A 12,519-nucleotide genomic window follows, 5' to 3' on the forward strand; every position below is an offset into this window, starting at 1 on the left:
AATTTATTTCATTAGTCGAAAAATTATAATAAAGGAAAAAAGTTTTCCGGTTGCAGGTGGAGAAATTTTACAAAAAAACGCATAAGAACTCATTATTTGACATATTTCTGTCTTATGAAATATAATAAGAATACAGAGAATTTATGAAAATTAGAATGGCGAGATAATTCTAAGTATAGGTATTTAAATTTGTCAGATAACGTTTAAAAATTTAATCTCTTGTCCACAAATGGTTCATGGACACAAAAATTGCATCTGTACATATATATATATATATATATTCGCATTTTTCTAAGTTACTCTCTTGCTTTTCTCTTAAGGACACTAACTTAAAAATTTCTATATTGCGTAAAACTTTCATTTCAATTTTGTGAAATTTGTATAACTATTTGAAAAAGATTATACAGCACTTCCGCAATGCTAAAGTAGATGGTAAATAAAATATTGCTAAAGTAAAATTATTAAAAAGACGACGAAAACTTTTTAAAAGCAATCAAAGTATAAAGAGAAAAAGAGATGGGAGAAAGTAAAGCTTAAAGAAGACAAAATATATATATATATATATATATATATATATATATATATATATGTGTGTGTATGTATATATGTCTAGTAAGCTTTTTATCAAGTATCATAAAGTATGTTCTCTTCGATTTTAATTTATGCATCCAATTAAAGTTGCTTATTGAAAACAACACATGAACAACATGTGATCCTTCTCCCCCTCTCTCTCTCTCACTCACTCTCTCACTCTCTTGCTCTCTCACATTTTTTCTCACTCGCTACTTACAAATGTGTTTCTCTTTTCAAAAAAGGCTCGTTACATTTCGAAAATTTTACTTATGATGAAACAAATACAGGCTTGTAGAATTCCCTAAATTTGTTGTGTCGTTTTATGAGAGTGTTACACACACACTCTTGTAAATATATCTGTGCAGTATTGCAGTATATGTGGTTTTATTTATTGTTGTGAAGAAGAATCCAACATTGGTCCGCTTTGACACACTTTTGTATGACGTTTGTTATTGGCTCTTGCTTTTTGTAGTTGAATTTGTCGTTCAAATTATTCTATAGGGACTTTTCTCATTTTATGCCACACATTTGTTTCTTTGCTTTTTTCTTTATTTTTCTTTATTTTTTTTTTATTTATTTTTTTTTTTTTCTTAATTACTTACAAACTTGTGACATTTGTGACCACTGAGAATTATTTACTCAATATTTTTTCATATTACATTATCGCATTTAAAAAAAAAATTACGAAGAAACCAGAGAAACGAGAAATAAAGAATGAAAAAAATGTTAAAAACATAAGTTAAGACACAGAAGACACGTAGTTTAATTATTTTTGAAAAACATATATGTATTATATGTGTATTTTGTTGTGATTCTTTGCTTTTTGCATTTGTGTAGAAACAATTGGATTATATGGTTTGTCTCCTTCTCACAACATAAAATATTTTTAGCATTGGAACAAAAAAAAAAGCAAAAAAACAAAAAATAATAATAAACAAAAGTCAAAAACAGTGAGACGAACAAGGGGTACGAACACGATTGAAAATATAAGGCAATTGTGATTCTAGATACATATACACTGCATTTGCTAGAAAATGTAGATACGCAAACTCATATGCTCTTAAGCATGTATACCATATATTTTAATTGTTATTATATTATTATATCTTTTTTTTTGTAATTTTATTTTTTTTTTTTTTTTTTATGTAAAAATTCTCACTTCATACTTTTAGATTTGCCTTTGTGTGTTAAGTGAAGCCAGTTTTAATAATTTTCGTCATTAAATTAATTTGTTTAATTTTTCAGTTCGTTTGCCATAGATCGTGCACGTTTTAAATGTTAAAAGTTAAATTGTTAGAACAAACCAACGGCGAATTAAAACTAACGAACAAAGCGCTTCAAATGGCAGCTCAAAAATGATTCCATCGATATGTTGCCTTCTCATTCCGCAAATATATATATGCCTTATGAATGTATGACGAAGAAGTGGGTAGAAAGTATATGAACAATAATAGTAATAATACAGAAGATTTGTACTACATTTTAAAATATACTTAAAAATGCATGTAGCTATGTAGCTTTATTCATGCATCTCTCTCTTTCTATCACGCTCGTTTTGCCTATTGCTTTTCTCCTAGTGTATTTCATACAATTATCTAGATATATATATCTAGATATATATATATATATATTTATATACATACATAGATATATATATATATTTATATATATGCATGTATATTTATAGGTATGCCAAGTTATTTATGAATCAGCAATTTGCTTCCTCATTTTATTTATAAATTTTCTTGTATTTAATCTTATTCATCTAATATTTTTTAATGGGTTTTATTCTGACATTTTTTCACTTAATTCGTTAATTAATTGCTTTCATAACTAAAAGCAGCACTTCTCTTACAATTTTTAAATCTGGAAAAAAACAACCACTTCTAAGTTTTGATTTCTATTCAATGTTTTTTTACATCATAAAGAATACCAAAGATGTGTGGTACACGCATCATAAATAAGTGCAAAAGGGAATAAAAAATTCTCAGAGTAATAAAAGAGGAGCAGCAGATAAGATAAGGTGATAAGAATAATAAATACATTGTTACCATAAAAAAATTTTCCGTTTGTTCCGCTCTTGTAAAAAGAAAAAACGGGATAATTGAAAAGAAAACAAGGTAATCATGTTTGCGAAAGTTAATTTTCGTACGCGACAAAGCCAATAATCGCTCAACGTTTTTATCACGAGAGGCTGCCATAATGTTGTGTTATTTCAATTTACTTACTGGTTAGAAAACATTCACTTTGCCACGCACAAGAAGAAATGATAATCGCTTCTTTTAAATTTTCTAATTATTCATCAGTTTTTATGCATTCGTCGATGAAACACAATAACTAGAAAAATAATTTCTTTCCTTTTTATCGCCGATAAATATTAAAATAATTAATAAGTCAATAAAATTAACAATTATCAAATAATTAAAATTATCCAAAAATTTCGTAAAACTGTAAATTGTATTGAAAGAGGAATTTTAACACTGTTACTAGCGATATATATTAGCGTGCAAGAAAGGCTTTACTCTAAACCTTCTCAGCAACTCAAACAAAAAGAGCCCTAAGCTCATAAATTATTCTTTTGGGAAATTTTGCCGGAATTTGACATTTGCGGCACATCTTTACCGCTTAAGAAAAGAAAATATGAAATTTTAAATTATTATTTGCCCGCTTAACAAAGGGTATTATCAAAAAGAATTCTACATTTCAGGTTACTTGTGTATAAGCCTCCCAATTTACAAGCCTTATCCCTTCTTTTTTTTGCAAACTAAAAAGAAAAGTTATTTATCTAATTTATGTTTATCTCGTACTAATGTACTATTTCTTTGACTTGCTATTTGAGTTTATACCATACATTATTTTGTAAGAAATGAAAAACAAGCGATAAAGACGAATTATTTCAAAGTTGAAATGATGCTTTCCAATTCACGGATCAATTACCGTATCTAATTGATTATTTATCTGTAGCGCGGATGCCCATCATAGTTTTTAATATGTAAACGACATCCCATTGTGTCAGCCTGTTTTGCACGTTTGTCGATAACTTCATACCCATCGCTGACACTTTTCAAAAATTGTGTAACGCTAAGTATTGTGAAAAAATGAAGCTTGCAAGGATTATAAAATGTTATTTACATTTTCATCCGCAACATTGTAAATTTAGTACAACAACATCATCAGTCAGAACCTTGAAAAGAGAAACATTTCTAGAGAAGATTTCTGCTGGGCCAAGTTTTCAAAAATTTCTTAATGTGAAATCAAAAATGCCAATGGCATCGTCCAAAGTAAATGATGAATTTATACCTTATCTACCAGCAAATAGCTACAAAGGTCACGGGCGTAAAGTATATTTCGAGATATACGGATGTCAAATGAACACTAATGATGCCGAAGTGGTGTGGTCAATTTTACAAGCCAATGATTACGACAGGTGTCAAGATATACAAGAAGCTGATGTTATAATGATGATCACTTGTGCTATAAGAGACGGAGCCGAAATAAAAATATGGAATCGATTACAACATCTAAAGGCCTTGAAGCATAAACGATCAACAAAACGAGGGCCTTTGCAAATTTCTCTACTGGGTTGTATGGCAGAACGATTGAAACAACATGTCTTGGAAAAGGAGAAATCCGTAGACGTTGTAGCTGGTCCGGACAGTTATAAAGATTTACCTCGATTGCTGGCTTTAACGCGTCATTATGAATATTCGGCAGTTAACGTTTTGTTAAGTTTAGATGAGACATATGCGGATATCATGCCAGTTCGATTAAATAAAGAATCACCTACTGCCTTTATATCGATTATGAGAGGTTGTGACAATATGTGCTCCTATTGTATTGTGCCATTCACAAGAGGGCGTGAGAGATCGCGGCCTTTGGAATCTATCATAAAAGAAGTTAAAATGCTTGACAGCCAGGGCATACGAGAAGTAACTTTATTGGGACAAAATGTTAATAGCTATCGCGATATATCGAAAGAGACTTCAATGGAAAGCACTACAGTTCCCGGTTTCAATACTGTTTATAAACCTAAAATTAACGGTCTACCTTTCTCGGTGCTACTGCAACAAGTGGCTGAGGCAGTTCCTAATATGCGCATTCGTTTCACATCTCCTCACCCAAAAGATTTTTCTGAAGATGTGTTGCGAGTAATGCGGGATTATCCGAACATTTGCAAGAATATTCATTTACCTGCGCAATCAGGCAACAATGCTGTATTGAAGCGAATGCGAAGAGGTTATACGAGAGAAGCCTATTTAAAATTAGTAAATGTGATTAGAAGATATTTGCCCGGAGTAGGTTTGTCAAGCGACTTTATTTGTGGATTTTGCGAAGAAACTGAAGCAGAGTTCGGCGACACCGTGACGTTAATCGAAAAAGTTAAATACAATATGGCCTTCTTGTTTTCCTATAGCATGAGAGAAAAAACTAGTGCCTATCGGAATTATAAGGACGACGTGCCTCATTTTACAAAAATTGAAAGACTGCAAAGAATGGTTAAGGCTTTTCGTGATGGTGCAACGGAACTGCATAAAGAATATGAAGGAACACGAGAATTGATTTTAGTTGAGGGAAAAAGCAAAAGATCTAATGATCATGTTTTTGGACGTAATGAAGCTAACATTAAAGTTATTATACCCATGAAGAATATATTAATTAATCAGTCGAGCATCCAGCAGTCAGAACAAATAAATGTTGGGGATTTCGTAGCAGTCCGTATTACAGACACGAATTCCCAAGTTTTGAAAGGCGAACCATTATACAAAACTACTATACAAGACTTTTACAATACATAATAAAATTTTTGCATATCAATAAAAAAAATTTAACACATGTAAAATTTATAGAACTTGCAGTCTTCTATTCCCAATAAATTTTGGTGAAGCATATCGACCAAAACCCCCTTACACTAAAAAGTACACATTATTTTTATGCAAAGCCACAATATTTATGAAAGGCCGCATGTTGGAAAATAAAACTTTCTATCTATATAAGAATTTCTTTTTCCTGATAGCGCCTATACATGTTAGGAAAAAAAAAAAAAAGAATTCATGTGATCCAAATACCCTACTGTTAATTTTTTTTTGTTCACTCGCTACTGTGAATTAATTGTCCCGGTTGCCTTAGTACTCATCAGATATCTTATGTGAACTGGGCTCAAGGAAGTGACCCATGTGGTTCAAATAAAGCACAGTTAATTTTCATATTCAATTACTATCATAAACACACAGTTTCATAACAAAAAAAGCATTTTTGGCATATAAGTGTTAACATTTCATAAAAATCCCTATATGCGGTGGTATTCAAAAAATACTCCTATGTGGTCCGAATTCGGTAAGGCTAATTTGTTTTTTAATTTGCTATTACTAGCTAATTTTCACTATGATTAAAATATTCAAAATTAAACTTTTAACATAAAGACACAGTTTTTCATAGGGTAGGTTATATGAAAAGGGGTTGTAAAAAGTTGCAACAGCGGGTCTTAAGTTTTCACAACAACTTGAAATGTCGAAATATTATTGCTTAGACACTATAGGGAGTAGTCGAAAATGCGCACCGATCCGAACCATTTTTAGGTTGTCCTTCGATCAAAGCGCACGTCAAATTTTATCAAAATATCTTAAAAATTGCAGGCAGACAGGTTTAGACCGATTCAAAAAATGATTCGATATAATAAAAGGAGCTTCTGCGAGTTATATTCCTCCGGATTAAGTTAATATACCCTGTAGCAAAAGTGGTGTAGGGTGTAGAAAACAAATTGTTTTCATTCAACAATTTTAAAGATTTTTTTTTTTTTGATTGGACATATAAGATATCCTTACCGGCTTAGTTCAATTATTTTATGCAAAAAAAGAAGGTATTCATCTTAGGCCAAGGAAAATGCAATACCAGATATTCGCTGAAAAAAGCAAAAAAAAATTAATAATTACCATAGTCTGAAATATATTTATAGTTCTGGGACCTTGTTGGTATCGACAAAAATTTTATTATGTCTGTTGTGCGGCGAATATATTTACCCGAAATAAGTGGGAACTTCCTTAAAATTCACATGTTGGTCGTGCGTCCGAGATAAATCAACCAAAATATTTTTTTATTTTGTCTCTCCGACTTCGTCCAATTTAAACATTACGGTAAAGCTTTTTGAGAGTAGTAGAGCAAGAATTTGATTGCTTGATAGTTATTTCTCCAATATATTGGAGATAGCATCGTCCTCGTATAAATGTTATTACTTTACCAGTGGCCTTTGCGAAAACATTGACTAGTCGTGTTTGCGTAAGAGTATAATTGCGTTATTATTACAATATTATTTTAATCTTATTTGCATAGTGAAACTAGTCTATTATGAATCAAGTGCTAAACGGCAATAAAAGCCTGGAAAATTAAGTTTCGAATGTAATGATTATGATGAATATTAATGAAGTACAATATATAAACATATAAACAAATAGAAGAATTCGCAAATTCATACTGAAGTACTTTCAGCTGATATAAGTTTCCTTGAACTAAGGACTACGAATTTGATAGGATAATTAAAGTAGTAAGCGCTTTGCATAAAAAATTAAAAAAAAGAGAAAATAAGGAAAATTAAAAAAATTGTCTAAGAAATATGGAAAATCCAAAAAAATAATTAAAATAGAAATTTTTGGCATTAAATCGAAAAAGCAGATATAAATGCTCGGTCGCCTAAGAATAAAAAAGTTTTAAAATAATCAACTACGCCTTTGTATAATAAAAGCTAATGTGTCCATAGGACAAAGCGTAAAGTTATCACTAATATTTTGACGTTCTAACACTTGCAAGAACGTTATCGTGGTCTTATAGACAGACGTTACATTCTCCGGGGGCCATTGTAGAAGATGTTGCAAATTGAGCTAAAACAAAATATATTTGAGAAAATGCATTGTGTACGTAACAAAATATGTTACCTCTCCAGTGGAAAGCTTTTCGCCACCAGGGCATTGCAAAAGATTTGTTCGATGGATTATAATGCCAGTATTCTGTACTGCTTGCGGTTTACCATTTCTGGCTATTAACTGTTTGTTGGACAATGCCAAATTGCGCATGTCTACAATTTCCGCATCATCGGGCAGCGCCGAATGTGTACTTCCAAATTCAGGTAGCACGCCGAACCATTCATTTTCGGTATATATAAATTTATCTAATGGATTAAGAATTGATTTTGAAGCTTTGAAAGCATTTAATGTTAAAGCGCCCGATGGATGATTACTAGCAAGTTTCTCGCAAGCATGAATTTTTTCCAATATTATGCGAAATATATGTAAAACCGGTTGATTATCTAGGATACCTTGACCTAGCCCGCGATCGTCATCATGCGTAAGTCGACGATCTTGCATGATTTCTATTTCTCCCGCTGCTAAGGAAGATCCACCTAGAGGTTGCGCAGTTACCACAGTTAAGCGTGTATTGTCATCTTCTATATATATGGCCGATGGTATAGGATAATAATTTGCTTGTAATGGTATCTTGGAGAATCTCTGACGTTTAATCATTTCTAGGCCATTTAGATCGGTATAGAATGTATCGCTGCTTTGTAAACGAGTTTGGAAACGCATTACCACCTCAGTATCATCCATGTTTGATATATCGATATCATTGTGTATTTCAAGCACGTTATCGTCTCTTAAAATTGTTTTATGTATTCCAAATGACAGACCTACTGAGACTATGGACTCTAGTGGACCTTCGGTAACTAAAACCACTGGTGAAGGGTTGTTGTATATGGGAGTGGCGGGACCATTGGGTAAAAAGAGGTATGCGCCCGAACGCTCCCCATTAAAACGAGTACCGTACCTAAAAAATTGAACTCTTACCGGTGTATGTAATTCATTTTCTTCAAGTTGTATGGATTTAATCATTCCCTCGCTAGTAAAAGCGACAGTGATACCAGAAGATCTTGATTTTAGAGAAATTTCACGATGATCCGAAAACGTAACTTCTTTAGGATAATCAACGAGTTGCGTAGCAATCGGGTTAACAGCCATTATAAGATTGGTAGCAAAGTTATCGAGACTTTAAAACGTAAAAATATTAGTCGTGCATCATATATTATAAGAGGATTCTTAGATACCTTGAGTGATTATCATTTGTCACGATGTTCACTACATATGTCGAAAGACCCATTGGTGGCACTTTAACTTTGAAAAGAAGTCTATATTTGGTAGTTGAAGCTTGGGGAGTTACGGTATTTGTAAGCGAGTGTTTATGCCAAGTCCACGCTGGACTAATTTGCGTTTCGACAGCATTGCCTGCCAGGTCTGTCACACTTACATGAAGAGAGGCTACATAAAAATCAACAAGTTCCTCGCGCGCATTGGGCAAAGAATTATGAAAAACCAAATGTCTTGAGGGCAACTCTTTGGCCAAAATTATGGTAGTGCGACTATCGTCTGGACCAGGCCAACGTGAATCATCCAAGTAAAAATAATTAAATTTCGGATCGGGATTATATATCTAAACATAAATTCTTGTCAAAGTTCATTTTACTAAAATAAACAGTGAGACTAACCGATGATTTCGTAAGCAAGCGATACACCGATTGTTGCATAACAAATCGACAATCATTGACTGCTTTTAACATTCGTTTGGCGTAATCTTCTACCACATGAGTTTTTGCTGTTCCCGTTATGCCATCATGATGTTGAAACAGCGAATGCTGACGTCGTGCGTCTTGCAACATCTCATCAAATAGGACATTTTCAGACCACGAAGTCCAAGCGTGTAGCATTGCAGCAGACCGTATGTAATGCATTAAAACTCGATCCATTCGCTTATGATAGGGCCGTGAAGTGTAGTAACCTATGCATAAAAAATTGAATGGACCCAATTATAGTTTCAATCTATTTAATGACCACATTATTTCCTAACCACTCCAATAGTTATCAGCTCGATCAGCATACGTGAAAAAATCTCCGCTAAGAATAGGGAATTCTTTCGAACGTTCTCGTTGCTCCTGATGAACAGCATCAAAATATTCCTGTAATGTGCCAAAACGAGCCTCAACAAAATAATTAGGTTCACCATTAATGTGTGCAAATAAAGCCTCATAATTAACTCGTTGCACTTCCCATTCCATATTTTGGCTGTAGCGAAAATCATCGCCTAAGGGAAATAGCACAACATTGGTATTGTACAGCTCAGCTTTCTTTTTCCACTGGTCAACTAATAACCCTGCTCTAAAATATGAATAAAAGCAATGACACTTTACTTAATTAACATTGCCACGCTAACCTTTCAGCTACGTTGTTGTCTCTGATTTTTTTAGGCGATATTCGCCAGGGACAACTAAGACCAAAACCTGAAATACGCTTAAAATCAAATTGGCAACAGACTTTAGGATCAGGGCCGCAAGAATGCGGTATGTCATATGAATAAAACGGCATCATATGTGTGAATATATCAGTGCTGCCCGTATCATCTAGAAGAGATTAATAGTTTTATACATGATATATGCTAGCATATAAGAATATTTCACCCCACAATTGCCGCCAATAGAATTCCAATTGTTTGTTCAAAGCCAATTCCTTTTTAATTGAATAATGTGTCCTTTGGATAAGTAAGTTTTTAAAACCGGCTTTTTTCAGTATGTAAGGCACTGCAGGACTATGGCCGAAAGGATCTATTGCCCATGATGACACAGGTGTGATGTTAAAATATCTTTTTAGCCATGTCTGCCCTTCTGTCAATTGCATTATAATACTATGCCAATGCGCATTAGCTTCATCAGGCATCACCCACCCTCCAGTAACAAATTCAAGTTGTTTATTGGCCACTAATCTGCAATAAAATACATTTAAATATCCAAAAAACATATCAAAGAAATTTTGTTATAAGATAAAAATACTTTTTTAGTTCCTGTTTGCTCTTTTCGCCCACGTCTTCAAAAAAGCGTGAAAAATATGAAATTTCAGCCCATATAAATTTCATTTCGGGATTTTCTTTCAGGTGACGCAAAGCATTTGAAAGTATATGTTTAGTTTCATGAACATAGTAATCCTCGAATGTCTTCGTCCATCCGGGATCGTTATGAGAATGTGGCACAACAAATACCTTGAGCTTATGATGGTCATTATATTGCATTGGATCATATTTAATATTCCAACCTTGCTTCCAGGCTCCACCGTCAACATCAGCAAATGTCATTTTCGTGTACATCTCCAACATCTAATTAAAGATGGTTTTAAATTTACATTTACCTTATATTTTTGTACTTGCCTGTATGTCCGGTTGTGGTATCCGTTGAATATCAAAAGTGCATGCTTCTTTTTTATTTATCAGATTGATTTCCCTATTCACTTCTTTATCATCATCATTTTTATTCGCAAACTTTTGCTCTAAACGAGTTTTTAAATTTTGCATTTCATTATGATGCCGCTTGAGCCCATTCTCTAATTCATTTACTTTATTTTCTAAAGCCATAAAACTCGGCTTTTTATCTTCCTGTGGAGCCGCATAATTTATAAGAAAATATACAACTGAAAAGATTGTCATAAAAATCGCACATATTGTTAAAGCCAACCGTCGCTTCAACCGCAACATGCTTTTTTTTAGTTAGTTTTATTAAAGAGTCTTTTAAGTAGTTCTTATTTATTCCTTATTTTAGAAAAAATTAACTCTTTTTCTCTTCTCTTTTCTGATAGACATAATTAAGGTTGTCAAAAATGAAAATCCGTGTTTTTACCTTAGCACCTTCTTCTTACCCTTTTCTATTTTTCATTCATTTCATTTATTAATCGTTTAATTTGTGATATCGTCCCAAAAACAAAGAAAGAAATTATATATGTTGTACTTTTATAGCTTCTACAATTTTTACATTATTACTTTGAACACATTATCAATAAAATTCTTAACTTCATTAAAACAACTAGGCTAAAAAGAAAGTCCATGCTTAATGCTCATCCCACTTCTTACTTGTAAAATTTATTTTTGGCAAAATTAATTGTAATAATAATGATAATAATTTGAATAATTCTCTTCACCACTTATTTTTTTCTTCCTTCAGGAGTTTTTTTTTATAGACTTATCTTTGATCAATCAAAGCTGTCAATCTAATCTAGGGCTAGTAGTTGAGTTGAAAGTTTTCTAATAAGAGGAGCAAACGAAAAATATTTTTTCTTCTTATATATATGTAGGTTTTTTGCTTCCTATATATTAATCATAATTTGAACAAATATTTGCCATTTTAATGATATTTCAATTTATTTCCCCTTCGACCATAAAGCTCGATAGCTATCTTGCTATCAAGATAAAAGATGACATTTTAGGTTCGACATCCAGCAAGCATTCATACGCAGTCGAGTGACCTCAATCCAATTCTCGTTGCTGGACAAACGAGAAATCCCAATACAACTTTAAAATTTCTTTTCGAGTTAGCTTGAGAATTGTTAGCCGACCCCTGGACATACATTCAATCAATAAGAATAAAAGTGTTTACAAGATAACCATTTTTTACGTATTTTTGCTTTAGAATTCGAAAAAGGATAGATGAATTCATATGAACGACGAAGAGAGGAAATATAGAATTACTAGAACTAGAAACTTTTTAAAAAGTATTTTGGAAATGTGTAACCTAGTACCTTTGTGAGCATAGAGATAGTATATTTAGTTAAATTATATGCTATAAATTTCAACCGAATTTACGTTCTGCAAACGTCGCTTTATAGCGTATTAACCTTGTAAGGTATTAAAAATTTTATAATTTATAAATTAAATTTAAGAATTTTAAAATAAAATCTTCAATCATTCCTTACATACTTCCCAATTGTTGTTTCTAATAAATTCATAATTCGGAGTAGTTAAAGGATTTAACTGGCAATTCAATGTACGTAATTTAACATTTTTCGCCAGGTTTTCGTTAACTTCCATATTGTCATTTGAAACTATCATTTTTTAAAGGATTTAATAAAAAATAATTTGAAACTTGAACAA

At 32.3% G+C, this 12,519-nt stretch overlaps 2 protein-coding genes and 1 long non-coding RNA gene across 3 annotated transcripts in view; 1 reads left to right on the forward strand and 2 right to left on the reverse strand.

Moving 5' to 3' along the window:
• Positions 1-2,235, reverse strand: part of LOC119634526 — a 6,538-nt gene extending 4,303 nt beyond the window's left edge. The window contains exon 1 of the long non-coding RNA XR_005246963.1: positions 1,740-2,235. This is a non-coding gene — a long non-coding RNA (uncharacterized LOC119634526). The remainder of the gene's footprint in view (positions 1-1,739) is intronic.
• A 1,428-nt stretch (positions 2,236-3,663) lies between these two features.
• On the forward strand, positions 3,664-5,447 carry LOC119634800 (CDK5RAP1-like protein). Its single transcript, XM_038029186.1, has one exon. It carries the CDS (start codon positions 3,672-3,674, stop codon positions 5,367-5,369), a length of 1,698 nt encoding a protein of 565 aa, XP_037885114.1. The 5' UTR covers positions 3,664-3,671; the 3' UTR covers positions 5,370-5,447.
• A 1,449-nt stretch (positions 5,448-6,896) lies between these two features.
• LOC119635041 (alpha-mannosidase 2) lies at positions 6,897-11,130 on the reverse strand. The gene is made up of 9 exons (XM_038029558.1): positions 10,807-11,130; positions 10,436-10,755; positions 10,067-10,368; positions 9,823-10,009; positions 9,460-9,767; positions 9,101-9,390; positions 8,663-9,045; positions 7,500-8,604; positions 6,897-7,445 (listed from the first exon to the last, which is right to left on the reverse strand). Exons 1-9 carry the CDS (start codon positions 11,128-11,130, stop codon positions 7,284-7,286), a joined length of 3,381 nt encoding a protein of 1,126 aa, XP_037885486.1. The 3' UTR covers positions 6,897-7,283.
• Between the last annotated feature and the right edge of the window lie 1,389 nt (positions 11,131-12,519).

Source organism: Glossina fuscipes, unplaced genomic scaffold (assembly GCF_014805625.2).
Source record: "Glossina fuscipes isolate IAEA_lab_2018 unplaced genomic scaffold, Yale_Gfus_2 3, whole genome shotgun sequence".
Taxonomy (NCBI): Eukaryota; Metazoa; Arthropoda; class Insecta; order Diptera; family Glossinidae; genus Glossina; species Glossina fuscipes.